The following is a 24,138-nucleotide window of genomic DNA, read 5'->3' on the forward strand; positions in this document are numbered from 1 at the left end:
ATCATATAGCAGAAGCTAAAACATAACATAACCTAACTAATATACACAAGTGTTAGAAAAGTTTTAATTAACGACGATGACATAAGAAATAAACATGAATGATTGTAAAAGGAATAATTATTGAATGTACAATTTTCAAATTTGAATGTGATTGGTGGTTCAATTGATGTTATATTGGACGTGTGCGTAATAGAAGTGGAACTCGTTGATTTAGGCCTACATGGTGTATTCAACTTGTTCAGGATTTCCGAATGGTGCTCTTCATTTATTTGTAAATCGGATTTCAGAAGATGCATAGGTATTATCAGTGATTTTTATTAATTCTTGTTCTTGAATGCCAATGCGAGTCATATTTGAAACTGCTGTGCATCGACTGGAGTGGTTTGTAATTATATATATTTTTGACGTCCAGACCACCGCAGTTTCAAATGTTGGCAAACAAAGAAACAAATGCTAGGGACGCGATAAAATTAAACAAATGCTAGGGACGCGATAAAATTAAAGAAATGCTAGGGACGCGATAAAATTGTGCGATAAGCAGCCATGATGGTTGAAATACGTCCTTTCGTACCGTTTTATTGGTCAAAAGTAGTATGACGTAGTAAGAGTGTAATAGTCATAAAAAACAAAGAATATTTTATATTTACTGAATTACAAATTAAACCTAGAATAACAAAATTGTATAGTGATGAAATTACTGGATACTGAAATATTTTGTGATACGAGTAGATTAAGGAAACTATTTACAAGAAATCAATTACTGACCAAGTGCCTAGTAAGTTTGCGTCTGAATTCAATTTTATTTCGACAGTCCCTGATGCTAGCAGGTAGCGAATTCCAGAGTCTTGGCAGGGCTATTGTGAAAGAGGAAGAGTATGAGGAGGTGCGATGGGATGGTATTGTTAGTATTGTTTCATGACGAGAGCGTGTGTTCAGATTATGATGGGAACTAAGGTAAGTGAAGCGAGACGACAGGTACGAAGGAATAGAAGAGTTCAAGATTTCGAAGAGAACATTGCTGATTGTAATGAACGTCATTATCAAGGATTAAACACTTCGACCTTATTAACTCGTTGAAGTTGTTCAAGTCATCTCTTCCCTGGTTGTGCAATTAATAATAATAATAATAATAATAATAATAATAATAATAATAATAATAATAATAATAATAATTTAGTTATTTAATCTGACAGGGTTATTACGTTTTCCTCTAATTCTAAGGCTGTGTTAAAGATCTACTTTTGTTGGTCTAGACTCCAGTTTCTGCAAGAAGCGAATAGACCCTACTTCGTACCCTTTAAGGACTATCTTTGATTACTAACATTTTCATTCTCCAACACTTGAACCCGAGTCTCCGAAGTAGAAATCGAACAAATATGCCATTCGACTAACGGCGAAGCAGAAGCAATTTGCCGTTATCATTATTACCCAAGTACAAGGGCATGGCGTGTGAGCATGCAAAGAGCACATTTCGGACTGGGTCGAGTCAATCTCTCAGCTGATTCTCGCGATTTATTGCCCGCGACTGTACATGTGGTGGGGGCACTGCAGTACAGGGAATAGGACGGCCGGGTATCGATCCAGCTGCATCTGGCCAGGTTTCGTCCACGTGGATGTGCACAGCCTGCTGCGATTACTCTGGAGTCTCTCGTTTGATTCTCGTCAGTTATAGGCAATACACGTGTAAAATATTTACCGCACGTTTTTGTTTTTATTAAGTAAAGACGACAGAGGCTCTTCAGAGTCAGCGACATAATAATAACAATAATAATAATAATAATAATAATAATAACAATAATAATAATAATAATAATTATTATTATTATTATTATTATTATTATTATTATTATTATTATTATTATTATTATTTATTTATTTATTTTAGCTGGCAGAGTTAAGGCCGTAAGGCCTTCTCTTCCACTCAACCAGCAAAAAGAGTATATACATATGCATGAACTTACAAAGAATTTAACAATTTGATTTAGATGAGAGTTACATGTATGCAAGAGTTATTTACGAATTAAACAACAAAATACTATGAACTATTAATTAAACACTGAAATACAAACTATGTAGCAGAATTAAGCTAAAATACATACAATGTTAATATATTTCAAATAATATTAGATAATAGAAAGAGATTATTATGAGACAATTTGGAAATACAGCACAATCAGGATGATGTCTAAGAGAAAGAAGTAACAATGTAGTCAGTGATAGTTTAAATCAGTATGATTGGAGTGAAATGCTAATAAGGTTATCTTTGAAGCTGTTCTTAAAGGTGTTTGTTGTTTTGCAGCCCCTAATACTTTGTGACAAGGAATTCCATTGACGCGAGGTGGATATTGTAAAAGATGATGAATAACAGGATGTTCTATGAAGGGGTATACTTAGCGTACCACAGATAAGTGATCTGGTATTTACGTCGTGGTTAGAGTATAGATAAGAGAAACGAGACTAAAGGTAATTTGGCGTTAAGGTGTGCAGAATTCGAAAGAGTAAAGACAAAGAGTGTAAAGTTCTGCGTTCTTTAAGTCGGAGCCACGAGAGACTTGCGAAGGACGGTGATATGTGATCATATCGTCGGATGTTGCACACGTATCTGACGCACATATTCTGAGCTCGCTGTAACTTGACTGACAGTTCAGAACTTAGGTCACTTAACAAAACGTCACAATAATCGAAGTGCGGCATTACTAGGTTTGTACTAGGGTAAGTTTTAGTTGCTGGGGCAAGAAGTTTCTCAAGCGATGACAGGTGCTAAGAGAGGCCAACCTATCTAGTCACAATCTTAGTAAAGATCACAGGGGTAGCATCCCTTTCTATTTTTATTTCTTATAAGATATCTTTATTGTATATTGTTGTACATTACAGTTTTGCTAATGACTTTACAATATTATTCAAGAATTATACAATAATAATCAAGCACATATTAAAGAGGGTAAATGGTTATCACAATCCTTCTGCACTATTAAACGTCTAAGACAACGCTGCAGTCCTTCTCCGTTGCTTTTTAATTTACTACATTTGGAAAAAATACAAGAACACTGCCAGGGAAGCTTTAAATATAAAAAGGAGCATCTTTTGCGGACTTTTACAAAAAAGAACTAAAGAAGAAACTAGTGAAGTGCTTTCTATGCAGTGTGGCATTATATGGGGCAGAAACATAGACATTACGACGATGTAAAGAGAAGCACTAGAAGCATTTGAAATGTGGATATGGAGAAGAATGAAATGTGTGAAGTGGACGGACAGAATAAGAAATGAAGCTGTGTTGGAAAGCGTGGGAGAAGAAAGAATGATGCTGAAACTGATCAGGAAGAGGAGAAGGAATTGGTTGGGTCATTGGCTGAGAAGAAACTGCCTACTGAAAGATGCACTTGAAGGAATGGTGAACGAGAGAAGAGTTCGGGGCAGAAGAAGATACCAGATGACAGACTACATTAAGATATATGTGGATCATATGAGGAGACAAAGAGGAAGGCAGAAAATAGGAAATATTGGAGAAAGTTGGGTTTGCAGTGAAAGACCTGCCCTTGGACAGAACACTAAATGAATGAATGAAGAAGAACACTGGAAGAGAATTTGCAGAGGAATGAGTAGACTATATCTATTGGTAATGATTGTTTATTCATTCTGAATTTTGAAGATAACTAGGTGATTTTCGCTTAAGATGATGTTTATGACCTAGAAATTATGCTTAAGAAACTGTACAAACAATATCAAGAATATATAATGGAAATTAATGTTATAAAAACAGAATATATTATGATCGCTAATTCGAATAGTAAATATGAAACTGCTATTGCTAACGGAAAACCAATTAAGCTGATACATTAATTTAAATATTTAGACATTAGAGTTACAAAGAAAGGAATTGGGTCTGAAGATTAAAATTAGAATTGAATAGGCAAGGAAAATTTTGGGAACCTTGTAATCAATACGGCGAGACAAAACATACCCAGGAAAACTAAGATCCATGGGACCAACACTGTACAATTCAGTATTGAAAAATAATCTAGACCTAAGCAATTTACACATTCTTAAGTTTAAAAATAAAGTGAAAATGTTTGTATGATATTTGATCAATTTTATTTTTTATTTATATTAATAACAGTGTATATCTCCAATAAATGATTTCTTAGCATCGCCACAGATACACTTGATTGTACTTGTCACTATCTCTTGTCACTAGAGAGTTCTTGAAATTTATATTTTCCCCACCATTCATAAAATATTTTTGATACGATATCTCTTGCACAAAAGGGGAGATCCATAACTGAAAGTAGATTAATATATTTCAGTATTATTCGTATTCATCCTGGTAATAATGAACAGTTTGACTCGTAGACATTTTGTTTTTGCAGCATTAACTTCCCATGATTGTACGAGAAGATTCGAAGAGAATGGCACTTACGTAGACTTTCGTCTCCCCCCTACTACCATTAATGCATAACACAATGTCAATACGGCGGTTGCTGTCGTCTGCGATACAACGAACTTTTCTGTTGATTTTCGAGTTCGTCATTTTTTTTCCGGTTATTATATGCTTATTTAAGTTGTGTTAACTCTCGCTAGTGGTTTTATATTTTATTTTATCCGTCTTAGTATTTATTTTATTATTGTAAATATTTTTGTTTTATCACTATTATTATTATTATTATTATTATTATTATTATTATTATTATTGTTGTTGTTGTTACTATTATTTCTATCTTCAGCATTATTATTTTGTCAACAGTAATCTCACTAGACATTTTGATTTATCTAGAGAAAATCAAAACTCGAGTGGGATTTAATTGACTATTACACGATTAGAAGAAAGTATATAAAGATTAGAAGTAACGAAGTACTCCAATACAATAAAATATTAATTGACTTACGAAAATACAACTGTCTTCAAATGTATTATTGTACCATCTCAACATTACAAATATTACGCTAGATGCATGCTAGATGGCAGTAATGTCTTTATACAGACACTGTAATGATTACTATTCAATAAATCTTAATATTAAACAATCTCTGATACGTGACTATCCATAATATCATATAGCAGAAGTTCTTTTTATCCTCTCAGATCAGAAGCTATAACATAACCTAACTAATATACACAAGCGTTAGAAAAGTTTTAATTAACGACGATGACATAAAAAATAAACATGAATAATTTTAAAACGAATAATTATTGAATGTACAATTTTCAAATTTGAATGTGGTTGGTGGTTCAATTGATGTTATATTGGACGTGTGCATAATAGAAGTGGAGCTCGTTGATTTAGGCCTACATGGTGTATTCAACTTATTCAGGATTTCCGAATGGTGCTCTTCATTTATTTGTAAATCGGATTTCAGAAGATGCATAGGTATGATCAGTGATTTTTATTAATTCTTGTTCTTGAATGCCAATGCGAGTCATATTTGAAACTGCTGTGCATCGACTGGAGTGGTTTGTAATTTTATATATATTTTTGACGTCCAGACCAGCGCAGATTCAAATGTTGGCAAACAAAGAAACAAATGCTAGGGACGCGATAAAATTAAACAAATGCTAGGGACGCGATAAAATTGTGCGATAAGCAGCCATGATCGGTTGAAATACGTCCTTTCGTACCGTTTTATTGGTCAAAAGTAGTATGACGTAGTAAGAGTGTAATAGTCTCTGTAAAATTTTATGTAGACTACTGGACTGTACCCGAGCACGAGCATATGCTCATTTCGGGTATCTATTCACATGTATTCATTTCAAATGTAAATTGTAATTAAATTTGAATTTGAATTGAATATAGGAAAGGCATCGGTAGATTATTTCTCTTTCCTATTTCACATTCTGTTTCTACACGATGTTCAACGATGACTTTACGTTTTACTGTACAGGGTGTAACTAAAATGTATGTCAAAACTTTGAGGAGACATTCATCACATCTGGAGGCTGAATGTAGGCCTATGTTATTTGAACATAGGTCCCGGATTCCTTGTTAACCTATTTTTATACAACATCGACGAACGATGGTACAAAGCGCTCTTGGACAAATACTTGCTTGTTCTGTTAAAAAGAAACAGCCCTCACCGATACCACGAAACATGTGCTTCTAGTATCTGAGCTCCTACATTTCTGAATACAAAGTTCCGTACTGCTGGATAGGTAGAGCTGGACCAATTATTTGGCCTCCAAGTATCCTTGATCACAACCGGTAGGCTTTTATTTGTAGGGGAATTTAAAATCGTTTGTGTATGAAATCCCAGTGCAAAGTATAGAGAATCTTCGTGACCGTATTGTGGAAGTCTCCGAGACGATTCGAAAATCTGTGTTACATCAGCGCATCCAGAAGTCTATGTGACAGCGTGATGATGTATGTACTCGTGCTAAAGGAGGGCATTTTGAGCATTTATTATAAGACAGCAGATTTTCCTTTGGCACGCTACGTTACATTTCGTAATGCACACTGGCGTTGAAATATGTCTGATGTACAGTTTTCTGATCCTGTAAGCGAATTTTCCAACTACGGGATAACTCAGAAATAATAATAATAATAATAATAATAATAATAATAATAATAATAATAACAATAAAAATAACAATAATAATAACAATAAAAATAAAAATAATAATAATAATAATAATAATAATAATAATAATAATAATAACTTACTTTAACTTTAATAACTTTTAAGCAACCCGGAGGTTCATTTCCGCCCTCACATAAGCCCGCTATCGGTCCCTATTGTCAGCAAGATTAATGCACTCTCTACCATCATACCCCACCTCCCTTAAAATTCATTTTAATATTATCCCCCTCCCCCATCTACGTCTCGGCCTCGCCAATGGTCTTTTTCCCTCCGGCCTCCCAACTAACATTCTATATGCATTTATGGATTCGCCCATACGTGCTACATGCCCAGCCCATCTCAAACGTCTTGATTTAATGTTCCTAATTATGTCACATGAAGAATAAAATGCATGCATTTCTGCATTATGTAACTTTCTCCATTCTCCTGTTACTTCATCCCTCTTAGCCCTAAATATTTTTCTAAGCACCTTATTCTTAAACACCCTTAACCTCTGTTCCTCTCTCAAAGTGAGAGTCCAAGTTTCACAAACATACAGAACAACAGGTAATATAATTGTTTTATAAATTCTAACTTCCAGCTTTTCTGGATGACAATAGCTGCTCTACCGTATAATAATACGCATTTCTCATATTTATTCTGCGTTTAATTTCCTCCCGAGTATCATTTATATTTGTTACTATTGCTCCAACATATTTGAATTTTTCCACCTCTTCAAAGGATAAATTTCCAATTTTTTTATATTTCCATTTCGTATATATGTAAATAATATAATACAATAACAGTTCCTTTTATCTTCCCAACACCCCTTATCAGATATATAACAGATTGCCCATTCCGAAGTTAAAAACTGTAACATGTAGAAGAAGACAACCACCTGGATCGCCACTGTCGATTGGCAACGACCGCTAGATGGAATGGAATGGAATTTAACTGAGGGGGCACGGATGGCCCAACATTGCGACCTATTGAGATCTATTGCGCTAACCCTCGATATGGAATGAGTTGCATGCCACAGATCCTCTACGCGCAGCGCCCTAACCACATGACTCCCTTAACGACCGGTCCCTACAGCCGACAGAATCCATATACCATTCCTGCTTCGGAAAATTCCCCCAAGACCTCCCTGTGGGTCCGAGGCGAAACTCCTCCTCCGAGTAGGTCCGCTTCAGGTGCCATTGCAGAAGACATCCAACATCGCTGAACTACATTCCACGGAGGCCGGTCGAGAGAGTCAGCAGGTTCGGGAGGCCGCCGGTAGAGTGATCTGAAAAACCAGAAACGGGATGATGGGGGAGGAAAGGAAGTGGCGAAGATGGGTGGGGTTCCAATCGCCTGATAAAGTTACCTGATATTCATCCATAGGGGTGAGGGGAAAATCCCGAATAAACCTCACTCAGACAACTCGTCTTGACCGAGAATCGAACCCGGGACCGCTGGGTTCGGAGTTAAGACTCACTAACCCCTCAGCTACAACGGTGGACCCGCTAGATGGAAGTAGGCCTACAGTTGCTCCATGCAATTGAATGGCAGTATACAAAAATTGGTAAAAGCTGTTGTCTTCAAAGCCCATAAGGTTGATCAATCTGTGAATATGTGATCTGGGCCAACACACAAATAAAATAATTATGTAATAATAATAATAATAATAATAATAATAATAGTAACAACAAAAATAATAATAATCCGGCCTAAATATAATGCAATTATTAAACTCAATGGTGATTACAATCATAAATTCAATTTGACTGCGTCCGTAAGAAATCTGTAAGCCTGTTCTCGAAAATAGTTGTTGTCTGACTGCCCTTAATCTTGTGAAGAAAAGAATTCAATTGACGGTAGACTGAGAGAGTAAAAGAAGATGAATAGTGGGATGTTATATGAGGAGGAATTGCTAGAATTTGGCTCTCCTGTGACCTGGTGTTTAGATCGTGATTGGAGAATAAATAGTTAAACCAGAAACGTAGATAATTTGGAGTAGAAGTTTAGAGAACTCGAAACAGAAGAGACAGCGAATGAAGAGTTCTACGGTTATTGAGCCGCAGCCAGGATAAAGATTTGAACGAGGATCTAGAATCTGCTCGCATTAATGATTAATCTGATACACATTTTATTCAAAGTATTTCCGGACATATCTTCATATAAAGTATTTTCGTCCCCTAAGCTTTGAATTACTAAGAGTTTAGTTACACGCTGTATATCACCACAGTCTACTATATACAGTCGCGAAGCTTGAGGTGTTTTTTTGCAAATCTCGTGATAAAGCGCTCCAAGCGGTTAGCAACTAGAAACAATAGACTGCCCATGGTCGACTTTGGACTGTGTCGTATTTCTATCGAGTGCTAGCTCGTTGCGTATTTCACATTGATGCTTGTGAAATGTTCGTTATTGGTTATAATGAAAATGTTTATGGCTAAAATATAATAATTTGAATAATAATATGGGACAAGGAGGAGACGTTTGTAGTGCTATAAATTGTAGCAACAGTAAGAGAAAGAGGCCAGAGTTATTCTTTTTCCGATTTCCGAAAGATTCGGAAAGGTTCCTGGGTTTCCACAAGAATGCTGTGCAGAAACAAAACTCTTACTTTTTATAGTTCTTTGTGACTGTTAGAATACATTATATCCTTAAATTTCACAATTAAATGTTTCAGTCTAACCGAAAGGACATTAGATACCGGTTAAAGTTCTGTCACTTGGGCTGCTAAATTTCCAGAGAAATAAAGGTTAGGTCTACTTTTTTTTTCAGAGGATATATTTCTAATTGTAGCTATTAATTTTGTTATTATTTTTATGTGTTATTTTACTAAAGACGTAGAAAAATTAAGTTTGTTTTAATGAAATTTATTGATCACGTTTTATTTTCAATTCTGGTAGGATTATTATTGCTTAGGCCTACTTTTTTTTTCATAGGAAATGTTTTTAATTATAGCTGTTAATATTGATGTTATTTTTATTTGTTGCTTTACTAGAGACGTAGAAAAAGTCTGTTACAACAAAATTTATTGATCACGTTATATTTCCAATTCTGGTGTGATTATTATTGCTTAACCTCACCCCACTTAGTTAACTACGTAAGCCTACACTACAAGTACCGGTACACGTAAGTTACTCCATTAATTCATATTTCCATTATTATTGTTGTAAAGGGAAATGCAAATTAATGTTTATTGGTTTCATAGTTAATTATCGCTATAATCTTGAATGAGTGAAGCTATTATAGTAATTTTCAGTTCGTTTTGCACAAACAAAAATTATATTAACTTATTTCTTGCAGGTATATTCGAGTTTATGGTGGAATTTAATATACTTCATTAAAATAATAAATTAACTTTATGCATTTAATATTTCAATAATGGAAGGAAGGAGTTAATTTTTCCAAAAGAACACGACAACGAAAGTGTAACATATTTTGTCGTCTGTTAGGAGAGAGATCTGCGATGATGAGGCGATAGTAGCGATCCTAGTGGTGGGCAACTGCCCATGTTTGCATTTTTACTACATATTGAGCTTCGCGACTGTATATAGTAGACTGTGATATCACTATGGCTTAAAAAGCTTAAAATTAAAATTGATGTATATACGTAGTTTATATAAGTATTAAAACTGAAGTCCGAACAAACTGCAACAAGATTTCGCGGAATTCTATAATTTCACAGAACACAGGTTATTAAGTACAGGAGTAAAAAAGGCAAATGCACAGATTATAAAGGCTCCGCAGTTTCATCGCTTCCCACACAGTAATTCCAGAGCTGCTTACGCGAAACAGCTCGAACGAAGCCGATATATGTCGACAGCGAAAAGAATTGATTGCGCGAATGCCTTCTGTTTGTCTTTCAGATTTGATTTCTATCCCATAAAATTTTCCAATAACAAACTGATCTCCCGTTTCTGGAGAACCTATTTCATTCTTTTTTATTCCTACTGTGTCAACACCCTACAGCTTCCGCCATACTATTCAAACATTCGAGCAGAATTTCGTGTAGCCTTTTATTCCCGAAGAGTTCCCTACCCGGGCTCAATTTGCGTGAATTATTCCTACCCCTTATCTGAGCCTCAAGCGAAAAGAATCCCTTGACAACGTAACAACTGAAAACTGTCTTCTCTGAGGAAAGCAAATAAAACTGCGACACATGTAACAAGTCAATTCTCTTGCATAGGGGAAAGAATGAGCCATATAATGAACGTAATATATTTATTACAAACTACTAATTTTCTTGCAGTTTTCATGGAGGAATTAACTTTTCCTATTACAAATGTAAAATAGTTTATGTTAACAAATTAATGTTCTCGCAGTTTTGACTTAGAACCAACATCTTGTATCAAATTAAAGTTCTTCCAGTTTTATCTCATCAACAAACTTCTTGTATCAAATTAAAGTTCTTGCAGTTTTGTCTTAGAAACAAACATCTTGTATCAAATTAATGTTCTTGGAGTTTTGTCTTAGAAACAGACATCTTGTAACAAATTAAAGTTCTTGCAGTTTTGTCTTATTAACAAACTTCTTGTATCAAATTTAAGTTCTTACAGTTTTGTCTTAGAAACAAACATCTTATATCAAATTACAATTCTTGCAGTTTTAACTTAGAAATAAACATCTTGTATCAAATTAAAGTTCTTGCAGTTTTGTCTTAGAAACAAACATCTTGTATCAAATTAAAGTTCTTGCAGTTTTGTCTTAGAAACAAACATCTTGTATCAAATGAAAGTTCCTGCAGTTTTGTCTTAGAAACAAACATCTTGTATCAAATTAAAGTTCTTGCAGTTTTGTCTTAGAAACAAACATCTTGTATCAAATTAAAGTTCTTGCAGTTTTGTCTTAGAAACAAACATCTTGTATCAAATTAAAGTTCTTGCAGATTTGTCTTAGAAACAGACATCTTGTAACAAATTAAAGTTCTTGCAGTTTTGTCTTATTAACAAACTTCTTGTATCAAATTTAAGTTCTTACAGTTTTGTCTTAGAAACAAACATCTTATATCAAATTACAATTCTTGCAGTTTTAACTTAGAAATAAACATCTTGTATCAAATTAAAGTTCTTGCAGTTTTGTCTTAGAAACAAACATCTTGTATCAAATTAAAGTTCTTGCAGTTTTGTCTTAGAAACAAACATCTTGTATCAAATGAAAGTTCCTGCAGTTTTGTCTTAGAAACAAACATCTTGTATCAAATTAAAGTTCTTGCAGTTTTGTCTTAGAAACAAACATCTTGTATCAAATTAAAGTTCTTGCAGTTTTGTCTTAGAAACAAACATCTTGTATCAAATTAAAGTTCTTGCAGATTTGTCTTAGAAACAAACATCTTGTATCAAATTAAAGTTCTTGCAGTTTTGTCTTAGAAACAAACATCTTGTATCAAATTAAAGTTCTTACAGTTTTGTCTTAGAAACAAACACCTTGTAACAAATTAAAGTTCTTGCAGTTTTTTCTTAGAAACAAACATCTTGTATCAAATTAAAGTTCTTGCAGTTTTGTCTTAGAAACAAACATCTTGTATCAAATTAAAGTTCTTGCACTTTTGTCTTAGGAACAAACATCTTGTATCAAATTAAAGTTCTTGTACTTTTGTCTTAGAAACAAACATCTTGTATCAAATTAAAGTTCTTGCAGTTTTGTCTTAGAAACAAACATCTTGTATCAAATTGAAATTCTTGCAGTTTTGTCTTAGAAATAAACATCTTGTAACAAATTAAAGTTCTTGCAGTTTTGTCTTAGAAACAAACACCTTGTATCAAATTAAAGTTCTTGCAGTTTTGTCTTAGAAACAAAAACCTTGTATCAAATTAAAGTTCTTGCAGTTTTGTCTTAGAAACAAACATCTTGTATCAAATTAAAGTTCTTGCAGTTTTGTCTTAGAACCAACATCTTGTATCAAATTAAAGTTCTTGCAGTTTTGTCTTACAAACAAACACCTTGTAACAAATTAAAGTTCTTGCACTTTTGTCTTAGAAACAAACGTCTTATATCAAATTAAAGCTCTTGCAGTTTTGTCCTACGAAAGAACTTCTCATATTTTAAAATGTAATATCGTTTTTGAAATAAATTAATTTTAATGCAGTTTTCACATAGGAATAAAATTCTCATATAAGAACGTAATACAGTTATTGTAAAAAAAAAAACACTTCCTTCCAGTTTTCATAGATAAATGGACTTTTGTACTGTGTAATATACTTTAAAAGATATTTAGGCCTATTTCATTTCTTCTAGAGCAGTCTTGCAGAACTGTTATTATCTCACTATAGGCTATTGTACGCAAGTCCAATTAGCAATTTCGTCCTTCGTACTAGTAACTCATGTTGAAATAATTCTGTACCTACTCTATAAAAGAGTACCTTACGTACTGTAAATTCAATTTTCGCTTCTGCCCGATCCGAAAAGATAAAATTACTCAGACATGCTATCTACTGTCCGTCCAAGTGGTTTTGTCGCAGGGTCATAGAATGGGGGGAAATCACGTGACACTTAATTACTTAACGATGCCCTTTTATTTATTTTAAACGATTATTACTTGGTGAGTCTTCCTTGTTAGTATGCGTAGTAAAATTAATTTCCAGTGGGGAACACAACTTTATTCTGATATTTTTCGATCACCGATATTATTTATTTTAATAAATTCCTGAGCACAAGACACGGGACGGAAAATCAAGTAAATTACGAGTACATACGAATAGGTGAAAATACATGAAACTCTTTCTTCTATTTACAATACTCATAGAAATATATTTCACTATTAACACGAATAATGGACAAAAAATTGTAAGACTGAACTCACCCATTCTTGTGAAGTTCCTTCTTGCTGACACACACGGCAGTGAAGGCGTCCTCCAGAAGACACAGCTCCTTCTTCTTGCAGTTGAGGGGATGACACAAATCACCTGGAACACAAATCACCAAGTTTTTTATAAGAACAAAGTTATCATCATAAACGAAATAGTTTAGGACTACTATTCTCTTCTGACTTTAAAGATTTAAATTTGTTTAACAGTAATATCTTTAGCGTTTCTTCGGTCAGCCTACACTACCATTACATTTCTTACATATTTGTATGCATGTACCGGTATTTTAAATGGGATCCAATATGACTTCTCTCTCAAAAGGTGTTGATACTATTTCAATTCGAATTCTGTGATGATTTGCATTCGTAATTTTTTAAATGTATTTGAGGGAGCTAGGATATGATGCTTTGAAGTGGATTTTCTCACGATAGGGATCGATGGCGTGCTTATACGGAGCTATTATTATCATAAGTCCCAGAAAAGAGCGGCCGGCCGGGCCCTGCGTTGTCTCCGCCGCGCACTAACCGTTTCTCCCGCGCAGTCGAGCTCTAATATCCATATGGCATTCAGTGTGCTTAGAAGTCGCGTAATGAAACTCTCGATTCTTCAAGTGTACAACGTTAGTGTATAAAGTTTAGTGATTATTGTGTATTTAGGTAATGCCTAGCAACAAATTCTCACTGTGTGAACGTGTATATAATGTACAGGGACATCATTTTATTTTTACTTCAATTTTTATTGTACCCGAGTTTTTCAATGTACTTCACTCCCACCCCTTCTACTAAGGAAGTTCCAACTCCACACAGAACCAAGACCGCAGATAGTAAGCAGTACTGAGTTACTGAGTATAGTACGTTCCAGAAATATGTTCGCGTTTTCCAGTGACGAAAGAGCTTTCAATATTGAATCATATTTTCGCACAGGTACTGTCCGTTTGCCTACGTCGCATCCCGATTTCCCCCACCTGCTTCTGCTCGCCCTCTGTAAAAGCTGGGCTGTCTTAGCTCTTTTCTGAAAACATTAATTTATCTTAGGAATTGGACGTTTACGTAATATTATACAGCTGTTTAATTTAACTTAAATAAAAGGGTCTCGTTAAGTAATTAACTGTCACGTGATTTCCCCCCTTTCTACAATCCTGCGGCATAACCACTTGGACGGACAGTAGATAGCATGTCTGAGTAATTTTATATTTTCGGGTCGGGCAGAAGTGAAGATTGAATTCACAGTACGTAGAGTAGGTACTAGTACGAAGGACGAAACTGGCAATTGGAATTAGATGCAATAGTCTATAGTGCGATAATATGCACAAAAGACCTGAAGCCTGTATCGAAATGAACGGCCACCATTTTCAAAATTGTGTTTAAATATTCATATTATGATTATTTTTCAATTTAACTTCTTTCTCTATATTGTACGCTAATGTGCTGTAGACAGTATAATATACACTGTATAATGAATACGTTCGCATGGATAACTCACTTCGTGAGTGAAAACACTTATTCTTAATACAGTACTGTACTTTGATTAAAGAAAAACCTAATGAAAATTATCAAACTCAAAATCGCGATATTTCCTAGTTTACGTAAATGGATGAACTACTTTTCTTCCTTCCTATACCTAGTAGAGTGATTTGTGTTTTACGCCAGTATCATCGAACTCCAGTCTTGGAGGGGGAAGCAAGCTGTGTTTCCGGTTCTCTAAAGGTATAGACAGGTTAATATTAAAAATGTTAGTAAAAATAAAATGATGTCCCTGTACAATACGTGCATATTGATGGTGTGCGAAAACAAGACGAAAATTTCCAATAAAGTTTCCAAACAGACCTGTGCCTTCTGCCAAAACAATCGACGATTCGCTAAAAGATTTAAAGAAACAGACTCAGTGAAGAATCGAAAATCAAGCAGAAAACGTAGTATTCTTATGCGGAACGATTGTCAGTTTATTTCCAACAAGATTCCACCATTGCTCATACAGCTGCCATGTCAATGAGGGAATTGAGGCGTATTTTCGGTACGAAACTAATCAATAATAATTTGAGGCCTCCACGAAGCCCAGATACAACACCCTGTGACTTTTATTTATGGAGAACATTAAAAGGTACGGTTTATAGGAAAAATCCTTATTTTATAGATGAAATAAAACACTATATACGAGAAGAAATCGAGTCTATAAATGATGTGGAACTTTAGAGTGTTGTTCATTCGTTTATCAGAAGATAACCAGTTGTGTGTGGCGGCAAATGTGGGCCATTTTTAGCGACGACTGTGAGCATGGTAAGTCCAAATTATTGCACATTTATTGTTAATACTGTTATATATTGCAAAAGCGCCGGAGAAATGGTTATCCATGTTAATTTTTTAATTTGTGCGAGAAGTGTAAGTGCATTATAGGAATATAAGTTTTAAGTTTAATTTTCTCAACTTTTTTTTACAGAAAAGTAAAATTTTAGGTATGTCTATTTAGTAGCCTTACAGCTGCTGAAACAATGCTTTCGTAAATCTAATATATCGTAAATAAGTATTACTGAAGATAGTGTATAGAAAATTTTGAAAATATTTTCGTGCAAAATATTTGTAAGGAAATGAATTAACAAAGCAACTACTGTTACATCATAAACGAAAGATATATGCCCATGTGTTGTAAAAACGTCAGCTCTATAGCTTCAGCAGATTTCGAGAAAATAATTTAATAATCTGATGATAGGAAGTTGCGCACCAATATCACCTTAATAGCATTATGCGATAAGAGTTTTGTCAGGTAATATTAGTTACACTTAAAATATAATTATATCTAGGTAACTTTGCTTTGTACTATAATATTGTTTTGATTAGTTTATTGATTACTTTTATAAGGCTAAAGATACCATCAATATCAATTCCAGCTTATTACGTCATATTCAATCTCTTTCTTTTTTTTTTTTTTTTTTTTTTTTGGTATATCACTTTCTTTATGGATGATGTTTTTCATTCACTTACTATAGAGTAATTGTACTATTATGGAATTTATGTCAATATTCCTTCTTAACTATTTATTATGTTATTAACATTTAAAATACGAGTGCAATATCAAGAAATTGGTGGTAGTGTTTTTGTTTTACAGACAATAAATGAAATATCAAACAGAAAGAAGCCGTATATAAATAGCGAAATAAAATTTCACGTTCCGTTTGAAGTTTGTGCACCACTGTTTTCTTAATCCAACAGGCTGCTTATTCATATACAGTACTCCTTCCAGACCTAGCGCTTGATGCCCGCGCACGACGTCAAGGTCAGAAAAATGCGCTTGCTTTGACATAACTGGAATAAGCTGTTAAAATCAGCACAGTTATATCCATTACTTCCACTCTGTACAGTATTGCCAATAAAAATATTTCCTTGTGCCGTAATTCCAATCCATCCACAAATGTGTTCGCTAAGAAATGCAACTTTCCATGCGTAAAGTGCATTTGTTATTAGTGGCATCCTTGGTTTCTTGGCCTTTCTTAAGAAATTATTGCTCCATGAATTTATATTCATAGAAAAAGTTAATAAAAGTACCACTTAAGTCCTTACTGCTGTTAGACAACTAAATAATGTGTTGTGGAAATGAAAGGTCAGGCTAAATAGGTACTTCATTACATCACACTTCCAACGATAATGGAGAGTATATTAACATATGGATAGGAAGGATGGTTTTTGATCGCAAAACTAACGATACATAGAAGAGCTATTGAAATCGATGGATTATGAGGAAGTATAAGGATCTCTAGCTTTCAAAGAGTACGTAATGAAACCATTACAGAGAAATTGAATTTACATGAATATTTGATGCATGTTTGAAGGAATATTAATCAAAATCGTTTGGACGGTGGAGTAACGGTTAGCACGTCTGACCTTAAAGTACAGACTGCATTATGTATGAAAGTGTTACTAATGTCTCTATTAGTAACACTGCTAACCATTGGCCAAACATTGAAAAGTAATTATTTATATTCTATTTTATTTCTATTATATATCAATAACTTAGAGATCTTTATGTTACAAAATAACAGCTATATGTTTTCTTACGCAGATGGTACCGTAGCTATTTTCAGTGGTTTAACATGGAATGAAAATTATCAGAAAGCAAACAATGGCATGCATCTAATAAAAATATGGCTAGATTCAAACTTACTATCTTTAAATATTTCTAAAGCAATGGTTGTACTCTTTTCACTAACTTCACACACTGCCATACATCTTGACTGTACACAATATTAAAATTCACAATCCTAATTGTAAAATTCCTCTAAATTGTGACTGTTCATGTTTAACAAATTCTACTAAAGTTAAGTATCTAGGAATACTAATTGACCAGCATCTAGATGGGACACACATATTGCATTTTTATGTATTAAATTACGCAAAATTATATATAGATTTGTTATACTTTGTTCCTACCTCCCTATTAATATTTTAAGATTTATTTATTTATCCTTTGTGCAATCTGTATTACGTTACGGCATTACTGATTACGGCAGTGTTTCTAAATCCATAAAAAAGCCGCTGGATTTACTACAAAAGAGAATAATCAAAATTTGTCTGAAAAGTCTATTGATTACTTACTGGCTTTTAAGGAACCCGGAGGTTCATTGCCGCCCTCACATAAGCCCGCCATTGGTCCCTATCCTGAGCAAGATTAATCCAGTCTCTACCATCACATCCCACCTCCATCAAATTCATTTTAATATTACCTTCCCATCTACGTCTCGGCCTCCCCAAAGGTCTTTTTCCCTCCGGCCTCCCAACTAACACTCTATATGCATTTCTGGATTCGCCCATACGTGCTACATGCCCTGCCCATCTCAAACGTCTGGATTTAATGTTCCTAATTATGTCAGTTGAAGAATACAATACGTGTAGTTCTGTGTTGCGTAACTTTCTCCATTCTCCTGTAACTTCACCCCTCTTAGCCCAAAATATTTTCCTAAGAACCTTATTCTCAAACACCCTTAATCTTTGTTCTTCTTTCAAAGTGAGAGTCCAAGTTTCACAGCCATACAGAAGAACCGGTAATATAACTGTTTTATAAATTCCAACTTTCAGATTTTTTGACAGCAGACTAGATGACAAAAGCTTCTAAACCGAATAATAACAGGCATTTGATTAATTTATTACCCTACTAAATATCTTTATTTGGATTTTAACGTTTTAAAATTGGAGCACATATATAAATATACATTATTAACCTTTTTCCATAAGGACAAGAAAAATTTCAACACATATCGGCATAATTATAATACGAGAAGAAATATATTATTTCATTTTACAGAATCCAAAAGTTCAACAGCTACTGGTATGAAAAATGGCTTCAACTATGGCTTAAAACTATACAACAAATTAATTTCTAAGTGCCTTGTTTTAGCTAACATAAGTATGATTAAATTTAAACCGAAAATCAAAGAAATTATTAAGGAACCTTAACATAGGGTTAGAAAATTAATTGGTAAATATTAATCTTATATTATTATACTTGCGAATATTGGTTATAAACTTTTTCAGTTGTGATTGTTCTCTATCATATATGCTCTTGTCTTTGTAATCTGTGCTATTTTATTGCTTATATTAATTTGTTTATTTTGTCTTCTTCTTTCTGCTTATCTACAGGTCTGTTTACTCCCGACCACGAACGTTTGCTTATGCGGGGGAAAATTCCTTAATTTGTATTTCTGTTTTATGTATATAATAGTTTCTTAATGTAAATAAATAAATTGTTCATCTTCTTCTTGAAAAAGAAATTAAATCCACATTGTCATTTATTCTCTTCTTTATGAGTCGTTATTTGTTACTTTTCTTTAATTTTTGGCCAACATATCTGCCTCTTCATTTACTTGTAAATTACAATGAGCTGGTATCCATTAGAAGATTACAGGGTGATCCGTTTGGGTATGGATAAAATAAAAACACCGTAAAACATTTACTACTGAACTTTATTTGTTGAAACTTTGCGCATACAACACTGAAAGATGGGAGATTCCTCAGAGCTCAACATGACCCCCATTGCGCACCCTGCACAACTCATAACGGTGACGCAACTCAGCCCATGTCCGTTGTAACATAAGAGGGGTGATTTGTTGAAAAGCTTGAGTAATTTTTACTCCCAAATCAACAATGTTTCTGGGTTTCTGTGAATAGACAATGTCTTTAACAAAACCCCACACGAAGAAGTCAGAAGGGGTTAGATCTGGGGAGTTTGGAGGCCAAGCCAAGAGATAGCTGTTTCTCGTACTGGGTTTCGCCTGCGACCTCCTGCACGTTTTTTGACACAGAACCTGTTTCTACAAATATTCGATATCACAACATTATGGAATCGTATTTAGGTACATTACGCACACCATACTCACGTCTGAATTTCCTTTGAACTCTTTTATCACTCTCAAATTTAGCATACCAAAGAACACATTGTGCCCGCTGTTGATTTGTCAGTCATTTTAATCATCTACGATTTTCATTTGTCCTTTCAGATTATGCATTGTTGATTGTCATACATGGAAACATCCATCTTTTAATCATACTATAAACAGAAAGAAATTGTTTCTACTATCATAATAGCTTTATAATTTCGGAATATGTATGATAAGAACTTTCTTGTGTTAAAGTTTAACGTACCTTGTTTACATGTTTCGACCTATTTATGGGTCATCTTCACAACTGGTCGTTGTTGGTCTTGGCGCCTCTTTTTTCCTGTGAGGGTGCGTTCGTAGTGTAGAGTCAAAGAGTGTATGTGTTTTGAAATTGAGTTGTGTGTTGAGAATATCGTTGGGGTGTGTTTTCGTGTGCCTGTATATTTCATATTGTTCTAGTGTGTTGAGTTTCTGGCTTTTTGGTTGGATGTGCAGTATCTCCATGTCTGTGTTGATGTCTCTGTAGGTGTGGTTGGCATTTGTGATGTGTTCTGCATATGTGGAGGTGTTTTGTAATTTTGTTATAGCTGTGATGTGTTCTTTGTAACGTATTTGAAATGATCTGCCTGTCTGTCCTATGTAGAAGTTGTTGCAGGTGTTACATTTGAGTTTGTATACGCCTGTGTGGTTGTATTTGTTTGTTTATGTGTTGAGATGTTTTTGTAGAGTGTTATTTGTTCTGTATGCGATGTTGTAATTTAATTTCTTGAATGAGGTTGCAATTTTATGTTTGTTTTTGTTTTCGTATGTTAGTGTGATGTATTTTTTGTGTTCTTGTGTTTGTGTTGTATTCTTTTCTTTTTTGTGGTTATGTTTTATAATTTATTTATAATAATAAATTAATATCATCCATACCCAAACGGATCAGACTGTATATTCTTGCCCAGCTTTTCGATTTGTTGAATCATGTTATGTATTTCCTTAATATTCTCCATCTTGAAGCAAGTAGTCGATGCAACTGCTTGTACTGCATGTTGTTAAAGCGATTTTGGAACAAAATTATTCCATTACAAACGAACATAAACACTAAACATTACGAAATGCATTACTTAGTACTTAATATTTGTTTGTAGAAGTTTTATTGGTGATATATAGACACTGTATACCTGCTTTAATCGTGAAGGGAGAATAAGGGCGGTGTCGTAACCGTCCATTCGAGAAGAGGCGTGAACGTTAAGCGAAATAATGTCCCTTAAAAGATGGCGTCAAAGCATGGCCGCTCCGAGAGGCCGCATCCATTATGCAAACTCAATTTAACGTGAACGATTTCAATGGAGAATTCAATATAGCTCAGCCCCTGTGTCAGATCCGGAGGGACCGGGGGTCGATTCTCCCTGGATGGCTGTGGTTTCCGTGTACGTTCCGACCCTCGACACTTCTCGCTGGGGTGAACACGTTGTCACGTAGTAACAGGACTGCGATTGTTTTCTCAGCCACATACACGAACTCTGCCTACAATATCCGCTCAAGTCCTGATTAAATGAAGTAACTTACCTTCGTACCACTGCATGTTCTGGTCCAGAATTACTGCACAAGCTGTTGTTCTAAGTTGAGATTTTGATTATGTCGACAAGAGAACTGAGGAGTTTGCTAAAATAAGGGTGTATGAGTGTATACTTTTTTTTCCATTTTAATTTCTATTTACACTTGTATCTGTTTCATCTCTTTTTTCATGTTATATGCAATCCTATGTTTTTTAAATGAATATCTGTACTGTCTATTGTAATTGGGGCATTGCTTTGTTTAAATAAATAAATAGACAAATAAATAAACAAACAAACAAACACACAAACAAACAAACAAACAAATAAATAACTAAATAAATACATTAATAAATAAATAACTAAATAACTAAATAAATAAATAAATAAATAACTAAATAAATAAAAAATAAATAAATAACTAAATGAATAAAAATTAAATAAATAACTAAATAAATACAAAATAAATAAATAACTAAATAAATAAATAAATAACTAAATAAATAAATAACTAAATTAATAAATAAATAACTAAATTAATAAATAAATAACTAAATAGCTAAATAAATAAATAAATAAATAAACAAATAACTAAATACATAACTAAATAAATAAATAACTAAATAAATAACTAAATAAATAAATAACTAAATAGCTAAATAAATAAATAACTAAATAAATAAATAAATAAATAACTAAATAAATAACTAAATAGCTAAATAAATAAATAAATAACTAAACAGCTAAATAAATAAATAAATAACTAAACAGCTAAATAAATAAATAACTAAACAAATAACTAAATAGCTAAATAAATACATAAATAAACAAATAGCTAAATAAATAAATAACTAAATAAATAAATAGCTAAATAAATAAATAGCTAAATAAATAAATAACTAAATAAATAAATAACTAAATAGCTAAATGAATAAATAAATAAATAAATAACTAAATAACTAAATAAATAAATAACTAAATAAATAAATAAATAAATAACTAAATAAATAAATAAATAAATAACTAAATACATAAATAACTAAATAAATAAATAACTAAATACATAAATCACTAAATAGCTAAATAAATAAACAAATAACTATACAAATAAATAACTAAACAAATAACTAAATACATAAATAACTAAATACATAACTAAATAAATAAATAACTAAATACATAACTAAATAAATAAATAACTAAATACATAACTAAATAAATAAATAACTAAATAGCTAAATAACTAAATAGCTAAATAACTAAATAAATAACTAAATAGCTAAATAAATAAAAAAAAAGTAAATAAATAAATAACTAAATAGCTAAATAACTAAATAAATAAATTACTAAATACTGAAATAAATAAATAACTAAATAAATAAATTACTAAATACTGAAATAAATAAATAACTAAATAAATATATAAGTAAATAACTAAATAAATATATAAGTAAATAACTAAATAAATAAGTAAATAAATAAATAACTAAATAAATAACTAAATAAATAAATAATTAAATACATAAATAACTAAATAAATAAATAACTAAATAAAGAACGAAATAACTAAATAAATAACTAAATAAATATCTAAATAAATAAATAACCAAATAACTAAATAAATAAATAAATAGCTAAATAAATAAATAACTAACTAAATAACTAAATAGCTAAATAAATAAAAAATAAGTAAATAAATAAATAACTAAATAAATAAATAAATACCTAAATAAATAAATAACTAAATAAATACTTAAATAAATAACTAAATAAATAACTAAATAAATAACTAAACAAATAAATAAATAAATAGCTAAATAACTAAATAAATAAATAACTAAATAATAACATAACTAAATCAATACATAAATAAATAAATACATAAATAAATAAATAAGTAACAAAATAAATAAGTAAATAAATAACTAAATAAATACGTAAATAAATAAATAAAAATAATAAATAAATAAATAAAGAAGAAATAAATAATGGACATCACTCCAAAAGACTATTTTGAAGATCCTTGACCTTCCCTCCATGTTTCACTTCTTTTCCTCAAATATTAATGTTGGTAGGACTGTTGGAAATTTGTCATCCAAGCTATTACTATCCATCGCATGTATCTACCATTCCTGGAGAAGGCTTGGGTTTTGTTTATGCAGTATGACGTAGGCAATTCGTTCCTGAACTCGCCACCAGTGACGTTATATCAGACAGGTAGTAGATACGTACTACAGAGTTGCAGAATAGGGCTTACAACCGGTTTTCATTCGACCGGTAAGAGAGCATCCGTTACGAAGAGCATCCGACCGAATGTTCAAATTTCAACCGGTTGCCCCTGTGTTTTACAGACTAGACAGAACACTTGGCATTTTCTGAGTACACAAACGGAGTAACAGTTGAAGGAAATTTACCATGTGTTTTTATTTTTATTTTAGTATGTTACTTTACGACGCTTTATCAACATCTTAGGTTAATTCAATTCAATTTATTAAGGCATTAAACATAGAGTGATAGGCTTCGTCACAACACAGAAGGCAAAAAAAAAAAAAAAAAAAAAACATACATTTGAAAATACACATATAATTGAAAACAATAATTTACCATGTGTAATTTTAAAAAAAAATGTATTTGCTTAATATAAGCCTGCAATTGATTCCATATTTTTCTATACTTATCTTCATAATATATAATATATAAAATTCGTTGCGCTACAGCCCGTGAAGGGCCTAGACCGATCAGCCGGCTGCTGGCCTCACGCCCACATGCCGAAACAGAAGTGGACGATCATCCAACCAGAATGGAGGTATCGTGTGGTTAGCACGATGATCCCCCCAGCCGTTATAGTGGCATTCGCAACCGGATTTCGCTACCTATAGTAGCTCCC

At 32.8% G+C, this 24,138-nt stretch overlaps 1 protein-coding gene across 2 annotated transcripts in view; it reads right to left on the reverse strand.

The window, feature by feature from the left end:
• The window catches only part of Cow (Proteoglycan Cow), a 1,076,490-nt gene that overhangs the window by 438,852 nt on the left and 613,500 nt on the right, over positions 1 to 24,138 (reverse strand). For both annotated transcript variants that reach the window (XM_069844415.1, XM_069844416.1), the window contains exon 3: positions 13,343 to 13,445. In XM_069844415.1, coding sequence (XP_069700516.1) covers positions 13,343 to 13,445 — 103 coding nt within the window. The remainder of the gene's footprint in view (positions 1 to 13,342; positions 13,446 to 24,138) is intronic.

Source organism: Periplaneta americana, chromosome 13 (assembly GCF_040183065.1).
Source record: "Periplaneta americana isolate PAMFEO1 chromosome 13, P.americana_PAMFEO1_priV1, whole genome shotgun sequence".
In the NCBI taxonomy this organism is placed as follows: Eukaryota; Metazoa; Arthropoda; class Insecta; order Blattodea; family Blattidae; genus Periplaneta; species Periplaneta americana.